General features: G+C 43.9%; 1 protein-coding gene across 1 annotated transcript; it reads right to left on the bottom strand.

Annotated features, from left to right (window-relative positions):
• Window positions 1-77: 77 nt before the first annotated feature.
• On the bottom strand, window positions 78-27,335 carry CD200 (CD200 molecule). Its single transcript, XM_058827006.1, has 10 exons — window positions 27,168-27,335; window positions 25,553-25,617; window positions 14,444-14,482; window positions 13,986-14,070; window positions 12,565-12,679; window positions 11,923-11,986; window positions 10,121-10,456; window positions 4,775-5,086; window positions 4,107-4,252; window positions 78-3,220 (listed from the first exon to the last, which is right to left on the bottom strand). The coding sequence occupies exons 4-10, from the start codon at window positions 14,009-14,011 to the stop codon at window positions 3,116-3,118; spliced, it is 1,104 nt and encodes a 367-aa protein (XP_058682989.1). The 5' UTR covers window positions 14,012-14,070; window positions 14,444-14,482; window positions 25,553-25,617; window positions 27,168-27,335; the 3' UTR covers window positions 78-3,115.
• Window positions 27,336-27,678: the final 343 nt, after the last annotated feature.

Here is a 27,678-nt window from a genome sequence, read left to right as displayed (position 1 = left end):
GCTTCATTTTATTTATTTATTTATATATCTATCTCAACTGTTTAAAAGCTCACTTCTTACATGAGTTAAAATCTTAACCCAAACTGGCTAATGTCAGGGTCAAAGGATCCCAAAGCAGAGAGGTGAAGGCTACATTTGCGTTATAGAGAGACACATCATGCAGAACCAGTTTTATCTAAGTGAGAGGCAAGAAGGAAGTTGGCATTCTTGCTTGCCCTTTTTCCATCAGTTAGGAGAAATTATACACCACTTGTCCCTAAGCTGGACAAAATGCAGTGACAAAAAGTAACCAAAGGCAGAGCTGGGTGAGACTGAAAACTGCCCAGCCTCAAAACAAAATCCTAGGCTTTTTTTTTCCCTTTTGGTTTTGGTGGCAGTAATAGCGTAGAACATTCCTGCAGAATTTTTTTGTTTGAGAATATGGTCTGCTTCCATTCACTTACCAAGTTAATCTGCTTTATGTCACTTGTATTGGAGCAGAAAAATAGAGCAGTCTATTTGCCTTAAATATCCTACCAGTTTTGTTTCTATTTATCATTTCAAGCTCCACAGCAACCTCACCTACTGTCTCCACCTAGAGCCATGCAGGGTGACAGCAGACAAAAGGTGTTGGGGATCAAACTCACCCTTTATTAAAATCACACACTTATTAAAACAAATACTAGGTGTCTGTATAAACCCATTTGAAATATAACCTCCAAGGAATTCTTACAAATTTTTAACAGAAGTAACTGGACAGACATGCACAAACTAATCACAAAGAAATCTCATAACAGCAGTTAGGATGTTCATAATTCATAGTCAAAACTTCTGATTCCCTCAGTCATGCTTTTGTTTATTCCACCAAAGATGGTTTGTATCTATTCCATATTCTTTTTTCCCCCATAGCTGTCAGCCAGTTAATTATCCATAGTCTGTATTCTTGCCTTCATTTCATTGCTACATGAAGCCAAACATCACAGCAGTAGCACTCAGCATTTTATGGCACTGTATCTTAGTAGATAGCTTTGCATAGCATGAAGTTAAGTATATGTATTGGTTTTAAGTGTTCTGTGACTGGATGTCATGTTCTCATTCTGATATCATGAATGAAAAAATAAATCTTGTACAGAATTTTACCTGTATTTAGATTTACAGAATATTTACCTGAAAATAAGTAATTTCATCCCTCACCCAGCTGCTGGATCTATCATGCTCCTAAGCAGAAACCTCTAAAAGCTTTAAAAATTTCTGTATTCAGCTAAAAAGTAAAAGAAACTAAAACCCCACACATAAGCAGATAACTCTTTCATAACTTCAAGCCCTGCTTTCCCACACTCCAGGTGACCAGCTTGTAGAAAACAATAATAGGTAATCGTTGCTATTTTTCTGGGTTTGAATGGATTTCTCACTGGCATTGTGCTTTTCTCTCTTCCCCCAGGAAGTCCTTTTGTTTTTCCATGTCCAAACTCCCTGTTTCTTCAAGAGATTTTTTTTTTTTAATTAAAAAAACCACAACAAACCAGGCAACAAAAACAACAACACTTTAGTCTAAACAAAAGCAGAAACCTCATGTTAAAACTCAAACAAACTGCTGTAAATTGCAAGTGCAGACTCTGCAGAATGGCAAGGGCTGAGGCCATACAGCCTGCTCAGGAAGGGTGCCAGGGCTCTCCACCCTATTCCTGCCCTCCACATACCCAGGGAAAAACCTTCTTCTCCCCGGCCTCTTCCCTCATCAAGGAAGAAATGAAGCGGCAATGATGAAAAAGTTTGGACAAACCATTACTTCCTCCTTTGACAATTAACGGGCTATGGAAAAAAAGCACCCAATTGTAACAGCTGCAGCCAGTTCCCCTTTCCCCTCACTCACCATCTGTGCTGTTTCTAGATGTTAGGGAGGCCTACAAGAAGTATTTTATAGTGAGGACCTGGTTTACTCATTCTCAACTCACTTACTTGCTTTCACTTTTGTTCACTTGGCTTTTTGACTAAAATTTAGTGGTTCATGTGGGATGCCTGCTTGAAATACATGGATGAGGAAAGCCCAGATTTCATGCATTTGCTCCAGGAAGCCAGGAGAGGAAGCAGCCTGCACTGGTGGCTTCCCACAAGACCAGCATGAGCCAGGTGGGCTCATTTCTCCTTCCCTAAGTCTGCAAGACTTTATGAACATATGGTGCAATTCAGGCAATTACAGGAGATTACAGCTCAGATTTGAGCCACTGCTTAGAAGCCAAGCATTGTCAGAATAAGAACACTCTTTGCCCTGCCCTGGTATAAAAATAAATAAAGCACCCACCTCCTGAGGCCTACCAGCCTCCTGCTTCCCACTGCGCCCACGTGCCACTACACCAGGACACAAACAAAATGAAACAAAATGCACTGGAAAACCTACAAATCCTGTACCTGCCCTTTTATTGCCCCGCTGTCTCCTGCAGGTGGGTGGGATGCCAGGAAACACAAGGCAGCTGTGACAGATCAGGGACACTAAGAAGAAAGCTGTGGAAGCCCCTGAGAAACAGGGAAGAAGGAAACACTTTTGTGCCTTTTACATTGTTTTCCAGGAGAAGTTGCTGGAAATTGGACTTTGCAGTTCCTCCTGACTTGAAGCCCACTGCTCCTGGCACCTGGGTTATAAATTTGGGCTGGCTGCAGTCTTGGCCTGATCTCTTGTGCCATTTAGGGAACAAGTTCAACACCTGAAGTTCAGAGCAGTGTGCTGGGATGTTCCACAGGTTTTCTGCAGCCCAGCTCCTGGTGGGGGGCTCCTTTGGTCCATCTGCAACACTTTGCAAGCCAGCAACCTTACAAAATGCTGCCTTGTTTCAGACAATCCCCCATCCACTTTTGAATTTACAATGTTAAAATATCAAATAGTAATAAACAATGTTAAAACCCCCAAAAATACAAAGCATGATTTCCACTAAATGGATCCACACAACCAGCCTGAGTTTCAAATAAATACTTTACATTTTTTCCTTACAAAACAGAATTTTATAATGTAATAAATAAATATATATTATAAATTGTCCCTTTTTATATTTCTCTAGAAGAAAGTCACAGGAAGTTTCCTTGGAAGCTTGAGGTGCCATTTTAAGAGTTTCTCTCTTGCATGTGTAGGTTGGGCAGCTTCTCAGGTGTTCAGTGGTGCACCGAGGCTGGGGGACACTGCAGGAGCCCACCTGCTTGCAGCTCCGTACTGCCTGCACTTCTTGGCCTTGGTGCAGGCAGGAAGTACCTGATGAAAGAGAGGTTGTTGTGTTTATTTCTTCAAAATACATGGATGTTTTTTGTGTGAGGGTAAAGTTGTATTGCCAAGTGAGTCTTTTCATCTCTCTGTGAGGGAAGACTAAAGTTTTCCCCTGGCAATCCCACCAGCAGTCTTCAGCTTGGACCTAGAGGTATAACACCCATGGAAGACATGTGTTGCATTTCCTCCACTGCTTCTTTTTCTCCAAAATTTTCACCAAAATCCAGGGTGCACATGCTAGGCATATACTACAAGGAGGATGAGGAGCCTTCACAAAACTGGACTGTGTTTTCGTGAAATGATGCCACTTCACTCAGTTTACCCCCACCTCAAGCTTGTATCCTGCACTGGAATAGCCTTGATGGACAACCAGCAGTGCCTCAGCCTGTGTCCCAGTGTGGCACCCTGGGCTTCCTTCCCAGAGGCACAGTCTTCCTTGAAGACCACATTTTGTTTGAGACCCATCCTCAAAGCTGCTGCCTTTGTAAGCTGTGCTGAGGACGGTTATTTTAGGAGCTGCAGAAGACTGGTGCCACTGCTGGCAAGGGTCTGGCCACTGCTTACACAACTATTTTGTGCATAAATATGGTAGTAGAACGATGCTTCCACCACAGCATGCCTTGTCATTGGCACAGTGAATGTTTCTAGCTGCCAGCACTCTTGGGCACTGTAGGCTGGCTGTGCAGAATCAGGTTTCCCCTTCCCAGCTGTCTGGCTGGGGGCTCATTGCTGTGTCCTTCTCCAGCCCAGGTTCAGCCTGGCTTGGGCAGTGTGCAGGCAGCCCTGGTGTGGCTGGGCAGAGCCAGGTCATGGTGTTGAGCCCCAAGTCGTGTGGGGGTGAATTGTGCAGAACCCTGAGGAAAGGCAGACCTACCCAGCATGGCCAGGTTGGGTTTCTCTCTGGGTCACGTAGGTGCCTGAGGCAGAGGTAGAGAAGGCAGGTGAGAAGGAGAAGAGAAGTCAGGGGCACCAGGACCCCCACTGCAATGGCAATGGCTGGTGCCATGCTGCTCTCTGGACCTGTGGGGAAACAGCAGCTACTCAGTTTGTGCACAAAGTAAATAAACAACCCCAAATCCATTTCAGGCACCCCTAGGCCGTTCCCTGGGGTGAAATGGGGTGGACAGAGGAGCTGGGAGCACATTCCAGCATGATGCACACAAGCGGCACTGCCAGCAGACCTGTGCATGGAGTCTGATGTTAAAGTCAGGCATGCAGAACCCAGCCCCTCTGAGCTACCCAACGCTGGCACCTCTTGGTTTGTCACGTTATGTGACAGGAAACGCTGTCACAAACAGTCCTGCACAGAGACAGGAAGGCTGGGCCACATAATGGTGGGTAAGAGAACCTGAGGAGCAGTAAGAAATTAGTGCCACTGACCAGTGCATCTGGATGTCCCACGGCACCTCCTCCATCCCTCCCAAGCCCAGCCACAGCTGCCTTTCCCCACCTGCTCCCAACCCTCTGAGCAGTTTCTGATCTACCCCACGAGGTGCTTCCCAATTTCTGCCCCACTCCAGAGCAGCAGAGTTACATACTGACCCTGCTCTAGGCTGTCTGTGGGCAGGACCAGGGTCACATTTAGAGAAGGATGTTGGATTGCACAGGTGATGGGGTACTCCCGAAGGATTTTGGAGTGGGTGTGGGTAAAATTGCTGATGACAGTCACGGTCTGGTTGCTGAACTTTATGTGGTATTCCCTTGGTTTCTGCTGCAGGATGCTGGGAAGGTGCCAAATTATTTTTGGAGCTGGTTTCCCTGTTGCTGAGCAGCTCATCCCCACCATTTTCTCAGAGTCCTCAGCTTTATCTAGACTGGGTATAATCTTAGTTTCCACTACAGGGTCTGAGATGGCTGTAAACAACAAAGCAACAAAGTCAATTAGTTTCTGTTAATGTCTGAGCAAAGGGCATCTGTATTCACAGTTATCCTGGAGGAAAAGCTTTCTTATCTAATCTCCCCCTTCCCAAAGCTGCAGCAGTGACAAACATGAAAGTGATCAGACAGCAGCCTGGAAGTGAAGAGACAAAAGAAAGAGGGCAAGAGGGTAGAAGTATCTGTTTCAGTTCTGTAACTAGCAGCAGCATCCCAGCTGAGAAGTGGTAATTATACCTGAGTTAAAAGCAGAATGTAGTGAAACTGTGAAATCATATGCCCTTCTCTCTCTGAAAGAGCTGAACTGCGTAAATGAGTTAGAATTATTTTCCTTTAAAATTACTTGCAGGATTAGCTTTACTGCTAAGGTGTGTAGAGTTGCAAGTCAAAGGACTAAATGCATCTATTTATGCAAGACAGTAACAGTGAATTTGTATGTGGTTACACCATGGGATTTCACGTATGGAGGGTTTGTGTACAACTTTGTTTCCTCTTGTAAATGGGTTTTGGGTATCCCATAATATCCCTCAAAACTATGTTGAAAGATCACTTCTGAACACTCTCACTCTAGAAGATTTGCAGATGCTGTCACATTTAATTTTAGTCTGGAAGAAGGATGAACTACAGGCATCATTCATGCTTACTCACTCACATGAAGCCTACTTGTTGATTCCTATTTATACAAACTGTATTTGCAAGGACTAGATAAAGGGGAGAAATTCAGGCAGTTGGTTTCAACCTGGATAGAACTCCAGGTGACATCTGAACATATAGGGCATGTTCCATGTGAAAAACTGCCTATTTATCCTTTGGCAAAAAATCATATCATAGTTTAGGTCAGAAGGGACTTCAGGGATTGTCTAGTTCAAGCCTCTGCTCAGTTTGATAAGGTTAATTTTCACATGCCAATAAAATAAAGGTGTGTAGTCCCATTTGGGAGTGCAATCTGTGGGTTTCTGTGTGAGAGCTCACCAGCCTGCCTTCTACTTCAGTGCATGTGCTGATGGAATGGGGGTCTAAACCACACTCTACTTCTCTGTTTCTGAGAATATTGCTTTTTTTCAGCATTTATGTGCAGTGGCAATTCTAGTTTCAATCAAGTCTGAGTTACCATGAATGCTCTCTGATTAAAAAAGTATCCACAGATATAATTAGTAGAACTCCATGTGTATATTACTACTTACATAAGAAAAATAACAGTGATAAGTGCAATATTTATGCTGAAATTAATTCTTGTCCCAACACGAGACCATACTGCTATCATCTAGAAATCCTGCTTTTAAACAAGAAAGCAAAACTTCTCCTTCTTCTCAGGAAAAACAATGATTTTTTCTTTTGTGAGGTAAACAAAGATTTGCCTGTAAGGTGTAGCAGACACTGCAAAAAGGGGAAAAGACGTGTGCCAGATATTTAATGGCACCTATAACCTCCTGGTACAATTCCAGACACACCTCAAAAGGTTGTCTGTGTCTTCCAAGAGGGTGGAAGCAAGATTTTTGTATACAAACAATTGCGCTGCTTTTTCTTTGTTTGATTTTTTTTACAAGCCTGACCTCATTTACTTACTGTAGTTGTGTGAACCTAGAAAAAATAAACTTGTATTTTTCACTTTTTGCATCAACCATAGACAAAAAAAAAATCAACTCCCACAGAATTGTTGAAACCCTTGAGAAAAACAAGGAAAGTGTGTAGGGGGATTTCACTTGGAACTTCTCAAAATCTCCCAGGTATGAAAAGATTAGTGTCACAATTTATGTTTTGATTAATAATTGATCTCTGAACTTCTTCTTTCACTCACTGGATGAATAAAGATAATATAGAAACATATAAAAACCTATAAATAAATAATAGAAAACCAGATAAATAAAAATAATAACATAAAAACATATAAATAAAAATAACATATTCACCCACAGCATTAACTTCAAATATTAGGTTGCAAAATTCAGAAGCAATCAAAGGGAGAAGTCACAGATGTTACCACAGAGGATGAGAATTCTCAGTGTCTTGCCAGAAACACATGCACTGCTCTTCTTCTAGCTATTCTATCTACTAACTATAACCTAGGGTTCTATCTCTTCTCATAATGGAGCTGAAGGAATGAGCCTGTAGGGCTGAGCTTCTCTCTAGCAAATGTCTGTAATAGATGCACTGTCAAAACCTGTGAGTGCTTGCTTTTGCAGTAAAGTCCTGCTACACTCTTTGCTAGCATGTGCTGGCTGTTCATGTTTGATGTATACACTTAACTGCTTCTTTTGCCCTTCATCAAAATACTTGTTTCCAGTAAAAAAGTCTTTGCCTGAGATGCTGTGTGCCAGTACTTGCTTTAGTCTCTCTTGCAGATCAGTATTGAAGATGTTCCCAAATTTGAGTTCTGTCAGCATTCCCAAATATTTGACAAAAGGACCTTTGGTAATGGCTTTCTGTAATTAGAGGGGGACCATCAGGGTATGATATGATATGCTTTTTATGTTTAAAGACTTGGCAGTGGTGCTACAGAGAATGATAAAAGATTGTAGGAATCACAGCTTGCCTCATGGTGAGAAAGCTTTTTCAAACGATACGGCTGGTCACCAGCAGTTCTGTACCTTGGTTTCCCTCAGGAATTGCAATGGCATTTATCCAGCTGTGCTCAAGACTTCCAGACAAATGCTGCCATCTACAGTGAAGGCAGGCAGTCCCCAAAGACAAATGTCCAGGGAATTTTGTGATTCAGCAAGTCTTGCCCATCCTCATGTGGCACATCCCCCTCTCTCCATACTTCTCCCTCAATCCTCAGCCTGGATTTCATTCTCATCCTCTTTGACAATGAAGGGTGGAAAAATATTTCCAAAGTAAGATGAAGGGGGAAAGGCAGCAGACTGTTCAAAAGAGACCCAGCAAGCTTGCTTGAAACTATTCTGTTCCAAAATGGATTTTGCTACAGGGTACAAGGTTTCTGCTTCCTCCTGGGTTTGCTGTTTTCAGCCAGGCAGCTCTGACATACCTCCAGTCATACCTGTTTCTTTTTTCACAGTGTTGCATCCAGTTCTTAGGTGGTTTCACTTCCCCTCATCACACAGCGATGGTGCCCATGCTGTCCCGGAACAGCCAGGCTGGCAAAGGCTGCTGTAATCAGGCAATTACCAGCTTGTAAACCCCCTGGCAGTCCCCTCTTGAGGGCAAAGACATGGCAGCATTTCAGTTTCAGCTGGTGACTCTGATTAGCTCACTGTGGCCTGAACCTCTGAGCCTTGGGAGATTCCTGCTGGCTTCACTCTCCCTCCTGGGGCACCCTCTGGGCTTGTTCAGACAAGTTGTTCCCACCATTAGGGGTTGGGGAATAACGAGCAAGACTGTGGCTTTTAAGTTGCATTGCATAAATTAGCTTCAATGAAATAACCAGATATGAACTAAAAGCTCCTGTCAGAGTGCCAAATGCTCAGTTTGTTCACAGTGACCCTCCAGGGCTGGCTTGATACAGCACATGACACGAAGGCCACCATGACCTCGGTGAGGCAGCCTCGTGGCCTATGAGCCCATGAGAGAAGTTCAACCCTTCTCAGTTGACGCATTTTCATCTGAGTTGCAGGAAGAGGTGCTTACATGAGTGTTTGTGGCAGTAGAAAAACATCCCTTTTTTTTTTTTAGAAGTAGTGCTCTGGTGAGGGATGAACAGTAGACAAAAGGTTGATGCATTTGGGAAGGAGTTCCCCCACTTAGATAGGAACAAAAACCCAAACCAAAACCAAAAACCAAAAGAAATCTCTGTGTTTAGATCTACATGGTTAAAAAGAACGGGATTCTTCTGCAAGGCGCTTCCATGTTTTTCCTGTATCATATAATCAGTGTTTACCCTCTGAATGACTCAAAACCAGATTTCTTTAGGAACTTTCCTCTTCATATGTGAAATACTGCATGGATTTCTCCTCATTTCTCTTCTCTGCCCTAGTTTTCCCAAAAGAGGGGAAAAAGAACTTTTGTTTTCTCCTGTATTTTTCACCACCATATCCTTTGTCCTATAAGTTAGGAGCTTCCTTTCTCCACACAGAGGACTACAGAGATGTGTGTGGACATATGTGTCTATGTCTTTGTCAGCAGTAGGTACTAGGGAAAACCAAAATACTCTGCAGGGATCATTTCACCAGTGACAGGACACAGACACTGGTACTCTCCACATGGGATATGATCTTTCACCAGTTTCCCCACAGCAGTCTCATCCCTGAGAAAGCCAGGAGCCATCAGGGTGTCCTCAGAGCATGTTTAATGTCTCAGCTTTCTCAGCTGGACAAAATCCAGCACTTTTCCTCAAAAGATAAGCAGCTTGTCACTCTTAGTTTCTTTGAGTTCATCTATTTGTCTATATTTCAGGTTGCACTTGCTGGTTGGTAAATTCATATGGAGGTGACAAATATTGCCATCCTGATTCATGATTTGTTTCAACTCTCTTCTTTAAGCTAGTTGATGCTGACCTGATCAAGATACTCATGTGTCAAATCCCAAGAGCTGTACAGTGTTTCAGCCTTCTATTTACTTTTTTGCATTCTTTTCCTGACCCCAGCCCAGCTACTGTTATTTTTACTCTAGCTTCAAAGTGAGCTTCCAGCTATTCTGGTCATGCATGTGCCTCTCTGCCTTTTGAATACTCAGCAGTTTTTATATAACCAAATGCAGAGCAAGTTAAAAATGGCCTGATTTCCAGGATTAGGAGGTGAGAGCAGCAGTGAAAGGAAGCAGAGGAGGACAGGGTTCATGGCTGTGGCCACGCAGCTGTCAGCACAGCACAGCACCAGGGAAACTTGGAGGAAGTCATGGGTTACACATCAGTTTTGAATCTCGCTGTCGCTGACTTGAAAGGGAAGCAAATTAAAGAACTGTTGAGCACTGACTTCCCATCAGAGGTAAAACCAGAGGGGGAGAGTGCCAGGGACTAATATTTTTCCCACATCAGTGTAGCAATCTTAGGGAAGGTTTTTCACAGGAAAAATTACTTGGTCCTCAGATGAGCACCCACATACAATTACAGTGCCTTACCATAAACCTTGAGACACATCCTGCCGGTGACAGCCCCCGAGGGAAATGTGTTGAAGATGCATTTGTAACATCCTTCATCATGGAGGGTGACTCCATGAAGGGAGATGGCCGAGGCTTGTAACTCGCTGTGGGCAAAGCTCACGTGGCTGACATAGGCCTTGGTTATCTTTTGGCCATTCATCGTACTGTAAGTTGCTATGTTGTCTTCAGCCCCGTCCGTCTCCTTCTGCCACGTCACCTGTATCACATCTTCTCTCGTGACTGACCGGCATGAAAAAGTCACGTTTCCTCCTGCCTGGACTGACTGGACCTTTCTGTTCATCACCTGCACAGAGGCTGGGGGAGAAGCAGGTGCCACACTCAGCATTTCTCACACTCTTCTGCAACCCAACCCCAGCAGAGGCCCCTGCAGCCCCTCATCCTCATTTCCAAGCAGAACAGCTCTGGAGGATTTCTCTATCCCTCCATCTAGGGAAAAGTTGAAAATGCAGCTTGAAAGAACTACTGAGAAGGTTTCACTGGACCTGTCACCTGTCACACCAAGCATCTTGCCAGCCTGATACCTGTGTTGCAGAGAGCACCACTGAGAAAGGCAGCTATGCTGTTGGGAGCCACTGATTTGTCTGTTAGGACTGATATATCCCATGGACAGATTCCCTAAACTTTCAACCATGCTGACAACCAAACAGCTGTTGGCCCAATACCACCCTCTTAGCCCACCTGTGGTGTGGGGTGAAGCAAAACAGTAAAAATGTTAAAAATTATTATGTGTCTCACTATACATCATGTATTCACACTTGTCAGAGATCATAAAAGATCAGAAAACCAGAAGAAAAAGGCAAAGTAAGGAGGACCTGAGGCAAGCTACATCTGTCCTCTTATCTCAGCATTAAAGTCATGCTCTGAGAAACACCTGCAGAAGAGACCCTACTGAAGGTGCACAGGGAGAAAACTTTCACAGTATAAATGCCATGGTATTAAAATTCTCCAGGAAAAAGAAGAAAATAATCAGTCTCCTCTTCCAATTTGTAGACATGAAAAAATTGTTAAGGGTACAGGCAAGGTGAGGCTGACAGCTCAGCTCCCCAGTTCTCTTGGCATAATAGTTTTAAAAGTTTATTTGTGCATGTCAGCATGGGAAGGGAGATATCAGCAGTAACAGCTGCAGCACTGAAAACATAACTCAATTTACAAGAAAGGGAAATGTCTTTGCAGAGAAGGGTAACTGCAAAGCCCAGAGGTACAATAGGCTGATTCACTCTACAAAGTGCTCTGAGATTCTGTCTGTGACCATGGCCAGGCAGATTTCCATCAAAGACCAAGAAGCCAGTTGTCAAGCTGTGCCAGTCACTTTGCTTTCCAGATCTCAGCAGTGCCACGGGCAGACTACAAACCATGATCATGAAAGCTATTTTAAAACTAATTCAGCTATTTCTACATGATTTTATATACAAAACCAGTGTAATACACCCATGCTTTTGATAGCCTGAGCAGATACCTACAAGCATGGTTTGTCTGCTTAATATAATTTTCCTATTGCAATAAATTTGTACATCTCTCTGGAATTTATAAATACACTGGTGGTAAATTAAGAAGTGGATGCTCTTAACACACTCATCAGTGATACGTCTGAAGCCCCAGATAAGTAGTACAGTGCCACAAGTGCTGTGTCACCACTGGGTTTGCCCCAGGAGGGTGGGTACTGCAGCACCCAGCAGCACAGAAGGAGGTTGGCATGGCCACCGAGGTTCCTAATGCTCTTAGGATCATGACACAGACACCCAGACAGACAAAGGAGTTACCTGGAGCAGCAGCCCAGATGCTGGAGAGGAGCAGGCAAGTGACCATCATCATCTTAGCTGTGCGCTGTGAGATGAGTGAGTGATCCACTGAGTGCCACTTCCCCATTCTTATACGCTTCGCTCTTACTCTAGGGACATTCCCCATCATGCAACTACAGTAAATGGCACCTTGTAAAACCTGTTGCCTCTATGACACAACTGAATTTTAGGGGACATGACAATGAAAGTCAGTGCCAGAAACTCAGGTTTTCCCAGCTGTGCTGGGACACACACAGACAGGAGTACTGGGTTTTTCACAAGCACTTTGTCCATAAGGTTGGACTTTCATAAGCACTTAAATACAAGCACACATTTTGAAAATGGCTCAGCACCCAGTGTCTGTGGGTTGCAGATGGAAAGGCCACTCTGACCTTGACCTGAGCTCTAGGAAAGGTCATGCTGCAAGGAGTAGTGCAAACATCCCTATATGTAACTCAGATGACACAGTTAGGGGTCTGCACACATCAGTGAAGACCCAGGAGCTGTTGATGCTCCTGTGACACAACTCTTTTTCTAGGTTAGGGAGACCAAAGCAAGCCAAGAGGTGGATTCAGGGCCTAGGTTATGTGCTGCCCCAGGGAAAGAGCAGAGGCTTGGTCTCACCTCTCCTCCACTGAGATTGTCCCCATCTCCACAGGTCCATGATCCTTCCCCAGCCCTGTCCCTTGGAAAACAGGGTTGCCCTTCCACAAGCATGCCCTTCCTCCTCCACCATCCCCTGAGACGACATAAAAATAGGTCACACAACTTGTTTGAGTCACTGTTTTTGTGCCTTATTGCTTTGTCATTGTTATGCCCGTGTTCCCCTTCTTGTGTGGGTTGTGATCACTGCTGAAACCAGCCAAGGCCTCAGCCACAGGTGCTTTCCTATGGCACAGTGGGGCAGACAGTCTGTGAGACCTCATTTGCTAATCAAACTTCTACTGGTCAATTGTGTTTCACGTTTCCAATTTCTGATGAGGTGGATTACATTTTTGCAAATTCTTACTACTGCAAATGACTGTGATTGCAAAGAAAATGTTTTCTCTCAGTTGAATGGCCACACAGATTAGCCTCAAATTATGCAAATCCAGCAGGCCCAAGCCATAAAGTGACACAAAAAATTCTCACACATGCTTCTACATTTATGATTCCTTCTCTCCTTAGTGGCAACTAATCTGAAAACAGAAACAGTGCAAGTATCAGTATTCCTCTAAAAAAAGCACATATTGGATGTGCTTTTGAGTAGGTTCAAAAAAATCATTCCCATAAGTCTGAAAACTGCAGTTGCTTCATACTATTGCCTTTTCCCTTTGAGACATCTTATTTTCCTTTCCTTGAGTTATTCGCATGGTTGCACTTCCCTGCAAAATTTCTGGAAGGGCATTCTGGCCTGATCAAAATGTGAGATCGCCACTTAGCGATCACGAGAGGAACTGCATTTGAGTTCAAAAAGAATTGCAAGCTCAACTGGTATGTAGCAAATAATTCTTGTCAGGTTTAACCAACTTATTTTCTCCCAGAAACACTCTGATCTTCCAGAACCCTTAGAAACTGTGCCCTGCTAGAGGAAACACTTTTCAATGAAGAGCAAACTTTCAGTCTTAGCAAAGGACAGAGAAGGCTCTGCTGGTGGGGAAAATTTGTTTTAAAATGCCTGTTTTGTTAAAGCTGGTGGGTTTAATTTGTTAGAGCATCCCTGGTGAGAAAGAAGTGTGTATGCTGGCTGCTTCTTCCAAGCTCTGCTTTTCCTCTGACAGCTCCTGGTGCCACAGGGAACCTGAGCCTGCAGGGACATCCCTAGCAGCCTTCATGATTCGGTGTTTGCATGCACATCCAGCTGCTGCAGCATCTCTGCTGGACCACTCCCCTTCCTCCAGGGACCAGATAACATCAGCAGTTGATTAATTGCTTTAAACACAACATATTACACACAGCGTGAGATCCATTAATCCAACCACTTATTTGAAATTTATGAATGTATCTTTAAGTGCATGTATTGCTGCTCTGTTCATCTTTGAATAGACTTTTGGTGGATTACAGACCTTCTTCCTTGCCAGTCAGAAGCCATGCTCTTCAGCTTCAGTTGCACGACATCCTCATTTCTGAGAATTGCACGCAATGCCTGAGCTTCAGTCACATTCCAAAGACAGTGAATAAATTCAGATAAATTAGGCAGAAGTAGTTCTGCAACCACAGCTTGAAAAGCACAGCGATTTGTACTATTTTCTTCCTTTTTGCTTCACCAGGGTGTTCTCTATTGTTCTGAGTAAATTTGAAACAGGACAAAAAAGAATTGCACAGTCACGAAATGCCAGCATTTCCCCACAGACCGAGTGACTAATGCAATTAATAATTCACATAGTTGAACTTCCAGAAAATATTGCCAAGGGAAGTCACTCAGGCACAGTTATAGCCTAAAACATTGGTTTATCAACCACCAGGCTAAACCACTGTTTTTTCAGCCATCCAAGCCCAGGTTAACAACTGGACATCTGCCTACCTTGTCGGAAGGATTCAGTGCCACCTCTCAGGACACTGCCTGTAAAGAGAACAAAACAGGTGGAGAGGGTTTCATCCACTTCTGAGTTGCAGTGACTTTTGGAGGTTGGTTCCTCACCTCTAGCAGTAGGTAGCACTGTTGGGAGGCAGCTTGTTAAATGCAATTGGACAGGTCTGGAACTTTAGAACGTGTTTAAGTAGTGCTTGCACGTGGCAAATCACTCTGCATCTCAGCTGAATTTGGAGAGTACACTGAGGCAAGGACAGTAGCTGCATCTACCAGCATTTGCTCCAGCCTCTGGCATTGCATAAGGGCAGGCTGTGGCAGTTCAAATGCCAAGGGATGCTGCAGGACCAGGTGGTGCTCATTTGGGCAGGGTTACAGACAAACTCTTGTGTTTGTGCACAGGTTTTGGAGCACACAAGGGTAGTTTGCACACAGACATAGCTGTTTATCCTTGTCACGTTTGAATAATAGATATGTGATCTGTGATCTCTCCCCAAACTGGACTCCCTCCCTCTGCTATCACCCTGCTGTCAGATGCAAGTTACAGTTTCTGTTGCTGAAATCTGGTGTTAGACTGCCTGGCAAAGTGCAAAACAGAAACAAAGGAGGGGGCTACTTAGTGGAGACCTAGTTAATGGTGGTGTACCTCTATGAGAAAAAACCCACTTTCCCAGGGGACAGCAAATATTCTTAGAGTGTCCTGTTAACTGCTCAACACTTCTCACCTCTGAGGTTTGATGAAATGGCTGCCGACACCTGAAGTCTTACAGAGAATATTTTTTTCCCCGTCAATGTATGGCAATTACAACGTGTCAACTAAAACTTGCTTCCTCCCCAGCCAACAAGCCCTGCAAATTATATTTCTGGTTCTTCTATTTTTCTGTCATCCTTGTAGCTCAGGAGAAAGAAAAAGCCATTAAAGTATATATATATATACTTTTTTTAAAAAGGACATAAAAGAAACAAACAATCACAAAAAGACTGCACTGGAAAGCTTCAGTAGCAAGGGCTATGCTTCATTGTGGTTTTAAGCGTTTGGTTTTTACCATTCAGTTTGTCACAGCATTTCTCAGAAGAGCAAGATGGCTAGGCATGTGGTTTCCTCTTGCCAAAAGCACCCTAAGTTTCTATTTCAGACTACCAAACCTAGAGGGAGTCCACTCTGCAACACATTAGTTGCTTTGTGGAGACCACCACATCATCCCAGCACCCCAGGAAGCTCCATCACTCATCCATTCTACCTCTCTTCCTCTCCTACCCCCACTTGTTAACGTTCCCCGCAGTGGACGCTTTGGGGTGGTTTTTGGTTTTTTAGGTGCACAACATCTGAGAGGTGCTTGCACTTACGGTGAGATAGTGAGCTGCTTTGGTCACTGAGTTTCATTCTGTAGAACAGCCAGTACAGAAAACAATTCAGCCAGCAAGGAAACCACACCAAAACTGGCTACCAAGGGTGGGTGCAGAGATCCAGTGGAAGGATGGGAAACTGCGTACCAAAAGTAAGGTAAGTCCAATACCATGTTGTATTTAACTACTAAACAATAGGACTAAGAGACTGATTCCAAAACAAATGATAACTGCAATGAATCAGCCTCAAGGCATCATACAAGGCACCATGAGGAGCTTCTTGATTGACAGAACATAATTTAGCAAGCAAATTGAGATGAACAATGTAGTTCTTAGTATGTCAAAGAGTATTGCCTCAGGATGTTTACAGAGGTGACATCGTCTGTAAGCTCCCAGCACAGAGAGTCTGCTGAAGGGAGGAAGGGAGTCCATCCTGGTGAGGAACAAAAGGAACAGAGAACATTTGTCATCTGTTCCAAGTTTCCAGGCAGGAGGGAGATTCACCTTGCTGTCTCTTATCTGTTGGTACCATGTCTCATAAAGACAAGCTTTTATATACACTATATAGAAATAGACTAAATTGTACAATATATTTAAATGCTGTACATGAGATATCCTATAGTTATGTACAACAGTGGTTAGGAATAGATTGTCTCCTAAGGAACTATAAAGAGGAAAATGCTTAACAGGAACCACCTAGGACAGGTGGAAAATTCCCTTTCTTTTCCATTGTCTTCTTGATAGGTCAAAGAAAAGGTCATGCACTCTCTGAGTACTGCACCCTGACTGCTTGCTTGGTCTTAAGGAGCTCAGATGAGGCCCTCCATTGACGAAATTCAACATTCTTCTTGTTTGCAAAGCGAATGCATCTCTCGTGTCCCTGCAGGTCTGTGGCAAGACATCTAAGTTGTGACCACATTACCTGGCCTTGAGGAAAAGGGCAGAAGTCCCTAAAGCATGAAGCCTTGCTCTCAGAAGCAGTTTGAGTCAAGGCAAAAAAAACCCCATGTGAAACTGGTGGGTCCTCACCTGTGGCAGCAAGGAGCTCCTGTGCCTTAAGGGTCTCAGGTCCAGGCTCTCAGCTCCCTGGCTTGCTGAATCCCCACTGCTTTAAGTGGTCTTGTCGTCCTTATGTGTGGGACTTGTGTTGCTTTTGAAATAATTCCTGACTGCTTTTTAGGAGTGGGAATAAGAACAGAATTCTTTACAAGAACCTTGCAAGCAAGGTTTTTGTAAGGCAGATTTTTTCTGCTAGCTTGATAGGGCTGTGAAACCCATATCCCTCATCAGAGGGGAGGGGGCACTGCCATAAAAGACATCACTGGCAAGGTGCTGTGCCCCAGTCTGTGCTCATGCAGCTACACACCCATTTCCTTCACTTTCAAAAACTCCAACAAACCACTGCCAGGAGAAAGCATTCAGGGAGAGCATTGACCAGCTGTCCTTGCATGGCAGAGAGCAACTGCAAATCATCTCACTCCAACTGCTGTCAATGAGCTGTGCCAGCTTGGGGTGGTTTCTGTGTAGCGCATCTCTCCTCAGCCATAGCTGCCCCACTGCTGAGAAACTGCCTCTTTCAGAAAAATCACAGACCTTGCAGAAGTTCAGAGTGATGGAGAAATGATGAGGGTGGAGTTTTTGGTTTGGTTTTTGTTTTTTTTCCAGAGAAACAAGCATTCATATGCAGTGACTCAGCATCCTTGCAAAACTCTGGTGCTGCAGAGCTCCAGTCCTGGCCATTGCTGCTCTCCAGGCAGTGTGAGAGGTAGAGGCTGAGGGTCAGCAAGGAAAGGCTCCTCTGCTCCACAGCACAGCCCAGGCCCAGAGTCAGGCTGAAGGGAAAGCTCAGGTTACAACACAAAGTTTATATGTATCTCGCAACAGTCAGCCCAGCCACATAAAATTCCTAAGGAATGAAGCTCATGCATTTACATCATCCAGCTGTCAACATCTCTCCTGAGTAACTTTAACTAGATGTGGGAAAGAATCAAAGTAAATGGGCACATACAGGTGAGGGAATGTCTATAAGTCTTGGGAAAATTGGCAGCCAGTTGGAAGAAATATCCCAAAATTATCACTCCAGTGAGACAGGCAGGCAAAGTTTATCAGATTAATTAACCAACATGTAGGTGAGGACCAACCATGTCTGGTGGGGTCCAACGGAGGAGGCCCCAGAGTCAATTACAGGGGCAGCAGGAATTAAAATGTACTGAAGTGATGGGGCAGCCAGCCACAGAGCAAGGATGGCACTTTTTATTTGGTTGGATATGGGGAGTTTTGAGAGTTTGGCTGTTTTGTGTCGGGGTGGTGAGTTTAAGGAGTTAGGTAAGAACTGGGTATTTTTGGAGGAAGCTCCTGCTCTTTCTGGACCAGCAACCTCTAGTTGTGGGACACCAAGTTAGACACAGAAAACAGCTGCAGCAGGTCCCTCCTGAAGGTGGATGATGTCATGGCCCACAGCAGGTCAGAGGAGTTAATATTTCTGGGAGCAGGTGAGGCTGACATCACCCCTTATTAAGGTGGCTCTGTGGGTGTCTGTGTGTCCTTACCAGCAGCATCCCACCACCTCTGCCCAGGAAGTGCCCCTTCAGGGACAGAAAAGGGTATCCACTGCCCTGTGCTCGGCCCTTTAGCAGCTGGGTTGAACTAAATTCAGACTGAAGGCAATCTTAGTTTCAGGTGTCCAAAGCAGAAAACATAAACTTGAGCTCTTAATAGCAGCTGCTAGGAGAAAATGTTCTAGACCCTACCATTTATCTGTGAACTCCGCTGCTTCCTCTGTAATTAATTTCTTGACTCTTTCCTATACATTCCCATGTCTGCTATTTCATGCCTTCTGTTTGGAGTGTTTGCTTTTTAGAGGCATTTCTGTGTTTGGGTTGACTGCTTCCTGAGCACGACAGCCCTGTAACATAGTTCATACAGCTTCTCTGCAAAGAGCTAAGTGAAACTATGGAAAGAAGGAAAAGGAAATTTGCTTTTGTTCTCATTTTAATGAGAGTCGCATTTGTCCTCTTTTACGACTGCTGGCCAGAACCATTTCCCAGAATTTTTACTAATAAATCTATATAAAAAAATCTAATAATTTTCTGAAAAAACCTCAGCCCCGTAAGAGCCAACCCTTCAGAACCCCTCTCCCCCCACAGGCAAGCTGGGGTCCCTTTCTCTAACTGCTGGGGACCTGCCTCAAAGAGTCAGCATGTCTGTAGCACAAATGCAGATGCTGAGAAAGGCTTTCAACTTTCAGGCCATACAATGTATATTCCCTGCAGGATTACACATGTTTGACTAAATAAGAATTTATCTAAGGGTTATGCATCAGTTTACAGATCTGATTTGCTGTAGGAATATATGCTATTTATCTTTTGACAGTCCAGGGGAAGAACTAGCCAAACCCAACAGCCTTTTCATCTGAGCAAGGGACTAAAAAATCAGAAGCCAACTGAATATAAACAAGAAAATGTGGAATAAATAGAGGTCAGGAAACAAAAATACTTAGATCAAACTCACAATATCTGACAGCTACAACAGGCCCCTAATGTGAATTTTGTGTATTATAAATACATATACATAATTTATTTTAAATGTAGCTCAAAGGACTTCTATTGAATTATATGAAATAGTCACACTGGCATCTCCAACTCAGCTAGAGAATTTTATATTCAGTATAGGCAAAACTCTATACATAATTCAAAGAAAACCAGGTAGGCAACCTGGAATGAGGTGGTATTTAGCTTTATTTTTATACCCAGCTGTAATGAAAGCTAAGTTCTCCCACTAAACAGAAAATTGGGAAGTTCACTAATATTTTCAAAACTTTCTGCTAATCTTATAAGAGCACCAGGGACATCTGCAGAAAGAAATTATTCCAGGTGAGTTGTGGAAATTTGGTACTTTATAAAAGAAATAAGACCTAAGAGCACACATTTAGCAAGGAAAGTATCAACAGCAAAAAATAATAGTGGCATTGCCTGTTTCCCTCAGTCCTGGGAAAGAAAAAAAAATGCAAATAAGCAATTAGAGACTGATTCATAATGTACCTCCACCAGCATGCTGTGTGTAATCCCTAAATTCATATAACTTGGCAGCTTTACATCCCTCAGCACATTTTTATTATATATATAAATCTAGCAGATAAATATTAACACTAAATTGTCAAATGTTTGTTAATTACTGGCCTTTTACAACCACAAATTTGTAAACTATAAGCAGCAGTGGAGACTCCAGAAAGCCTAGTTCTTATTACCAAGAAACTTGTTAACACCAACCTGAACACAGCGTAGAGGTTCCTAACTTTGCCAAATAATTTCAGTACTTAAACTTGCAAGTAAAGCCTTCTTCTTGAACCAGCAAGGATTATTTCAACTGCTAGACATCAGATCCGCTAGCCTTGCACTCACCCCCGTCTGTTTGTCCTTTCTGTCACACTATTGCTATGTTTTTCTTCCTTTTGATTTTTCCCAAGACGTGCTAGAAGTCAGATTGATGTACATCAGTTGTGGGAGCATGAGACTGGTGCTTTCTTATCTCTTGCCAATATTTGCTCCTGATTCACCCACCAAGAGCTATTTAATATGCACAAGCCCAGAAAGGCTGGCTGCTCCTCCAGTCCACAAACTTTGCTGCTGTACTGCCATGGTTCCCAGGGAATAAAGGCTGTACTTCCCAGGAACAGCTAAACACTGTAACACCTGCCAACAGCTGCCACCCTTCAACCCTGGACCTGCAATTTGTGCCTCTCCTACCCTGTGGCAGCCCCTGCTTCTGCAGCCCCCAGAGCAGGGCTGGGTGCCTGCCAGGGGCTGCCTCTCAGGGAGAACAGCATCAGAGAATCTGCATAAAGTGCCTTGTCCAAACAGCTGGAGAAGGCAATCTCCCTACAGGTTTACATGTGCCCCTGGCTGGCAGTGGGAAAGGAGGACCATAAAGCCCCAGATCTGTCTGCTGACCCTTATTTCCATGCCCTAGGTGGAAAGTGCCTGTCCCCATCAGGAGAAAAAGATATTCCCATAAGCAAAGTAAGTAAAGAAGCTCGAGCCCCTCGGGGATGGTGAGGCATGAATGGGGACATGTGGGAGCTCTCTGCATCACTGCAGAGGCAGCTGGCAGGCACAGCCATGAGCAGCAGCTATGGCAAGGCATTTTGCACCCCAGTGGTGAGAAACCTCCCTGCATCCAGTGAGGTTGCCCACCTCACTGCATCCAGTGAGTACCTGCCCTCCTGATGTCCCATTGTGCTGGATTACTTGGGGGCTCTTTGGTCCTTTTTGTTTCTGGAGAAGGCAGCAGGAGTGGGCAGCCATCCCCTCCAGCCACGGAGCCCCAGGTGCCTCAGCTGCTGCCTTGCCATAGGACACTTACTTGGCCTTTGTCCATCACTGCCAGAGCTGCAGGCTGGCAAGTACAGTGGGGGAACCTCTGCTGTGCCCCTGCTTCTTCCCCTGCAGCCAGTGGGCTGCCAGCACAGCACAGCCTACATCTACTCACACTCCCTGTTCCCCACACAAAAGCACTGCTCAGGACTTTCTCTAAACAGATGTCAGTATGAGGTGTTCTCCTATCAAAATAGTTTCTTCATATTGAATATGCAAATAGGAAAACTCTGTGATAACCAGAATCACATGTGCTCATGTGAATCGGGAGGTCTTGATTTAGATTCAGACTGCTGCCTTTTTCCTCTTATGGGTAAAGCCATTCATGTAGCAAAGGTGTAATACTTTTACCACTTTCACAAATTGCAGTATTAGCGAAAACCCACTTCTTGTTAGTCATCTACATTGGCAATTTCATGGAAGTATTAAGGCAGCACAATAATGTTTGAAAATACCATAAATTCTCTAAGATAGCAGCTTTAATGCAATATTGAGTTATTAATATTTAATTGCAAATTGACTGATGCCTCTCCTGTCAGGTTGCAAAACAAGTAGGCTTAAAAAGCCTTGATATCTTAAGAAAAAGTGAAAGTTCAGCTCTGAAATTTTACAGGAGCAACATGTTCAATCCACCTCATATTAAGAACCAGCCAGACTGGTAAAGGAAAGGCTAGGAGAAAGCAGGATGTAAAATGACAGACCTCTGCCACTTAGATGTTTATGGGTCAGAGAGACAAATTTCCAGAAAAGTTCCAGACTGCCCAACCTGTGCACACAGACACCCAGTGCATGTGGCACATCAGGCAGTGCCTCTGTGCCCTAGCATCCAGCCAGCAATTCCAGGCAAAATTAAGGCTGCATGGGTCATAAAGCTAAAACACAGTCAGAAAGCAACTAAGAACTTTCATTTCTAAGACAGACATGTAATTCAGTTAATTAAATGAAACAAAAACAAAACAAAAAGAAAACCACAAGAAGATTGCTCATCTAGGTTTAGTTCAGTTCAGTGAACAGTGCTGTGTGACACAAGTGTGTATAGAGACAAGATAAATCTCAAAAAGCCATCAGATTTATTTAGCTCTCAGAAGTTCAACCCTTGTCCCTATTATTGTCACACAAGTTCATGCTTTTTCACAACCTATATTCAGTCTGTGACTTAATAAATCCTGTGCAGATGAAAATCTTTGTCTAGTGTTGCTACACCAGAGAATGACAATCATATGTGTTTTCTTCTTTCCTCAGCACAGACCTGCATCTATCCACCAGGTACCATCAAGGTAAAGACTAAAGCTGATTTTCCCACCCCTCACCTCCAGTCACTGGTGCAACATCCAAACATCCACATATTAAAAAGACAAAGTGTCCATCATGTTCCTGCAGAAGAAAGAAAAGCCCTTAATCAGACTAATTGCTTAGGATGCCAAAAAACACCAGTTTAAGCCTACCAACAAAAGAATTTCATGCACTTAACACTGAGATGCAGCCCCACTCTTGGGCAGCTGGTGGCCAAACATACTGCAGCACACACCCATCATTTCTGAGGCTGAGTGTAATAATGTGTGGCCCAAATCAGACAATTCGGAGGCTGAACCTTGTGATGATGTCTCAGTGAACGTCCTCAACCACTACACAACTTATGGCTGCTGGGGTGCTTCTCTCCTTCTCCCTCTCCCTTCTCCACTCAGCTTTTTGGTAAGCAGTCTCATGACTACTGGCATGTTTCCTGAAAGAGTTTCAGTTTCAGCATGACATTTTCTAGAAGTCATTTAAATGGACTATTGCCAACCAAGTTTAGTAATAAAGAAATCTTCAGTTGAAAAACAAAGGGAGATTTAATACATTGAGGCTTAAAGGGTTTTGGTTAACCTTTGCACTATAAAAAAAATAGCAGATGTATCAACAAATGGCTAAGTCTCTGTTGGAAAAGAATAAGGTTTCCCCTTGCAGTGTCTCACTGCCTCTAGAAGGAAGAAAAGAAAGAAAAAACAAACCTCCACAAAACCAAACATGCCCTTTCAGGTTGCACATTTAGTTTCTGATAAATCGGAATGGAGGAAATGATTGCATTGGAACACAGGAGACTGGTAAGCTAAACACACTGCCCTTTCATCTTACCTCCGTTCTTTGGGGTTAGCTTTAGGAGCTCTAGAAATTCACTCCAGAGTAATTTAAGAGGTAACTCTATAACTTGGTGTGTGCCCTGCTTCTCTGCCCAAATTTATCATCCTGGAAGGCCGGGGTGGGGGAACAGCCCCTTCTCAACAGTTGCACTTCACAGTCTTGTGTGGTTGTTTGTCTGTGGTTGTTTGTGTGTATTAATATGCTCCAAGAGGCGGGACCTGAGTACCTGTGGTTTGCTGCCTCTGCTTTCTAAATAGTTCATTTTAGCAGAGGGTAAATGAATCTGCCTCTTGAGTCCCTGATTAACGCAGGGGCCGGAGCTTATCTGGCTCTATCACTTCTGCCTGTAACAGGAGTGGGTCACACCCCAGGAACAGGATGACCCAAGGTGTGACTAGAGCACTTGCTCTACGGCTTTTTGGCTGTCAGTCTGTGCTCTGAGGAGGCAAGGATGAGAGGGAGGTCTTTTGCATGGAATAATAGAGGATTTATTTCTCTGGGAATCCTGGGGGCAAAAAACAGAAAATGCGAGCGTGCAACAGCTGAAATAGGGAGGTGGTTCAAAGGGAAGGTACAAAGCATCAGCTAATCAGAGATATCCTGGGGAGGGTAAAAGGCAGGGTTCACAGAATCATCATCCAGTGAGGGAGGTAGGGGGGAAATTGGGACACATGGACTAATCAAGTGTTGAAGTTTAGGGGATTTCTGAAGTGGAATTCCAAGCATGTGGTGGGCCTAAGACAGATTGACAGGAGACTCAGGGTAGATTGACAATTTGAGGTGGGAGGGTCTCATTCGGACCAAATCATCAACTTGGGCAATAACAGAACATACCATGAACAAAAAACACACTGCAACACCTGATGACAAGCAATCACCAGAAGCCCTATGAACTGCAGAATGAAGCACTGCCATTTAGCAGTTTAACAGGGTTGGTTTGGTTTTGGTTTCTTGGGTTTTTTCTTTAACAAAGATGATATCAGTAAAGCAAAAGTTGGTGCCCAGCAGATAAGTGGGCGTTTAGCAGAAAATTTTGAAGAAAGTGGGAAAGATGACAGAAAAGGGTGTGATGAAATGAGCTCATCATTTGTACCTGTGAGTATGGGATGGACTGTGGGGGAAGAGGAGGGAGTGGAACTGTAATGGGGAACCCGCCAAGTAGCTGTCTGGTTTTGAGAGTTTTTGCTGTCCCAAGGAAAAGCCCCAGAGCATGGTTTAAAAACAGTCCTCACAGGGCTGTTAGTGCAATAGGAGAGATGCCCCTCTGAGTGTTAAACTTGGCCTGTGAATAATGGAAGTTTCCACACTTGCTCCACTGGCATGTGGGATAAATCACCTCTGCACTTCAGTCTCCCTACTGATAAGAGAAGGTTGATGATAACAGCCTTTCAAAACACAATGACTAGAAGGATTCTGGAAAATGTGATTCAGAGCAACTCTTGGTTAGACCTACGTGTTTGAAGGGACGAGAGATGCTCCAGACTTCACTCAGTGGATTGAGAGCCACTCACTCATGAAAATTAAGAGCCTACGTGTTCTCATGTCATAGGTACATTAAGAGAAATACTGCTGTCCTTCCATCTTTGCAATCATGACTAGGGGAGGAGAGAGCCATGCACTTGATGATAAGCAAGTCTACCCTGATTGCTCTGCTTCTTAAAATTTCTGGAATTTCTACATCTCAAAACTTCATAAAACCTCAAATCAAAAATCAGAATTTATTTTCACTGAAATGTTCTCTAGGTCAGGAGATCTTCCATGCAAAGCAGAATCTGAACAGACAATATGATTTGGGTAAACTTGGAAAACCCAAGGCAAATTCTGCAGGAATTTTGTTCTAACACTGTCCTTCTTCTAGGCTTGAAAAAGAAAAGCTAACCCTTTGGAGTTTTTAAGCCATGAAACAGAGACCTCTGTTCCACTTAACAGAATGTGGAAGGTAGTGCAAATGTCACCATGAACCCATCAACACACACTCAAAATACTGCCACTACTGCAGACGACAGAGAATTCCACGATAAAGCTGGTAGTTATTCACTGGCTGCAGTACCCAGTGCATTCAAATCAAGAACAGAAGGGCAAACAAATTTTTAACTTCTTGCTTCAAGTTAATCTGTGCACACTGGCTCTTTAGATTTAATGAGTCATCCTGCTAGCTATTTAATGCACAATCACCCGCAGCCCATTAGCAAACACCTTCAGGAGGCAAAAGGAGGGACAAGTCTAAACAGAGCTGGGAAGGCATTTGCCCACACAATCTTACCTCCTCCTTTGCTAATGGCTCTTCTTCCTCTTCTCTCTGTTCTCAAGGACAGAATCAGATGAGAGCTGCTGGGGAAAGGATTAGTCCTCACTTTATCTCTGGAGAGGCCAGGGCCCCTTCCACGACAGTGCATCTCCTGGACAGCCACACACACACACTTGCACTTGGGGTCTTTATTGCCTCCCAAAGCCTACAGTCTGTCTGGCAGCTAGCTGTGACTCCTGTCCCTCCCTTTCTTCCTCTGTTTTCTTATGCTTTTATTCTGCAAGTCACCGACCCCTTTCCTTCAGTCCCTTCCCTAAACACCCCATATTAAGTCTTGTTCAAACCCCAAATGCTCTCCCTTCACATGCATTGATAAAATGTCCTATGTAACTTTCCCTTCTTGCCCATCAGTTCCCATTCCCCACTTGAATGGATGTCACAGGGATGATCTCTCTTGGGACAGCCCTGGAGGGAGCTGGGGCCTGGGGTGATTGGGGCTGCCTGGCTCCATTTGTGCTGCTGTGCTCTCTCATGTGGTGATGAGCTTCCACTGTGTCAGCACTGCTAAGAGGACTCTCCAGGTGTGCAGCCACAGCCTGGGTAGTTGGGAAGTGACTGTGGATTTACCAACCTGACAGTGTGTGTTAGTCAACAGCACTGCATGAGCATACAGGCTGTACCAGACTGGCTCCAAACTTCTCCAGGCTATAATCAGACTGAAGCTTCCCTCTTTCTCTCTTCCCCCTTTTCCCCCTCAGGAACACATTGCCAAAAAAGATTCTGGGAACTCCAGTGAGCTGTGGTACTCGACTGTCAGCCATGATGTAAAACATGAAGTCTGTGTGATTGACAGCAATAATCAGACAGAATATGCACTTGTCAGCGTGCCCAAGAGGAAGGCAATTGTCACCAGCCCTGAAGAGCATAGTGAATATGATGATGTCCTGGTAACTTAGAAGGCACCCTTTTGCCTGGGTGAATGATGATAACCATCCTACCTCTGCTGTTGGGTCTTCAGACAAATCTCTCTTGTTACCAAGTTTGCCCATTAGGCTACATCTACCAGTCATTTACTATGAGAGTAATCTGTCCATGAACAGCTGGTCAGAGAAAGAAACATGGACTGGGTACAGGGCTTGACCAGGGGAATCAGTAGCAACTGCCATCATAAGACAATGTTCCTCTATAGAAAATTAGGACCTACAATATTTTAAGCAACTGAGGCTGTACATTTTTCTGAACCTGTAGAATGCTTCTTTTTTTAAAAGGATTTTTTAAAGTAGTTTAAAGAACTACTGCTATAAATCTCAAAAATGCAATAATAACAGGGTCTTTCTGTTTGTTTGGGGAATGTTTCTTACCTTAAATGAAAGCATAAACCTTGTGTTAGATTCATTTACTCTTGTACAAAATTTCTCTGACATGCTTGATTTGTACCATTATACAATGAACAATTTTAATAAAGAACTAACTTCTCAAATTCTTCCCTTCCCCTTCTAATGTAATACTACTTAGTGTGAAGTCTTAAAGTTGGAATTAAATAAAAAGCCCTAAAACAATAAAACAGTGCATGCAAAACAAATATTACACCCACAAGAAAAGTCAATACTGATGCCAAGGTGGTAACTACCTCTCAGAACAGAAGTTCAGGCGCTGCTTCCATGACACATTGCTTTGATAGCTCACTTCTGCTGGAGTCTCCAGTGTAGCTTTCTGCAGTGCTAGAGTATCACCTCCCCACAGCCCAGCACCCCTCTGCAAGCAACATTTCTGAACATGTGCAAGGACTGAAACCAGATATTCAACTGTTTACCAGAGCTCATAAAGTGATTGTGTGCCTGTGTTCTTGTTTAAGCACGTGGGTTTTTGCTCCCTCCGTTTTTGTAACCAAACAGAATGGAAGAAAATGTTGAACAGTTTTTCTGATTTTAAATCTTCTCTAGTATGTGATTGCTGTCTGCAGCCCTGGCTCTATAGTGCAGTGCCTTTGTGACTCCCACCTGCCATTTCCAGGCTGGGGACAGTCCCAAGTGCATGGAGCAGTGGATGGACACACTGCCAGCATGTGCAGGTATCGCTGCTGTGGCAGGCAGCTGAGTCTGCCCAAAACTCATACTGGCTGCTGTGGCTACACAGATGAC

The sequence above is a fragment of the Poecile atricapillus genome, chromosome 1 (assembly GCF_030490865.1).
Source record: "Poecile atricapillus isolate bPoeAtr1 chromosome 1, bPoeAtr1.hap1, whole genome shotgun sequence".
NCBI classification, from domain to species: Eukaryota; Metazoa; Chordata; class Aves; order Passeriformes; family Paridae; genus Poecile; species Poecile atricapillus.
This window is presented reverse-complemented; position numbering and strand designations above follow the sequence as displayed.

Bases quoted from the DNA above. Each gene is read 5' to 3' on its own strand.
- CD200 (XM_058827006.1), bottom strand. From the start codon at position 14,011: ATGGCTTCTGACTGGCAAGGAAGAAG. The intron at 11,987-12,564 runs GTGAGACCAAGC...CTCATCTCACAG, and splicing joins ACAATCTCAGTGGAGGAGAG to CGCACAGCTAAGATGATGAT. The intron at 4,253-4,774 runs GTCAGTATGTAA...GTTTCCCCACAG, and splicing joins CACAGACAGCCTAGAGCAGG to GTCCAGAGAGCAGCATGGCA.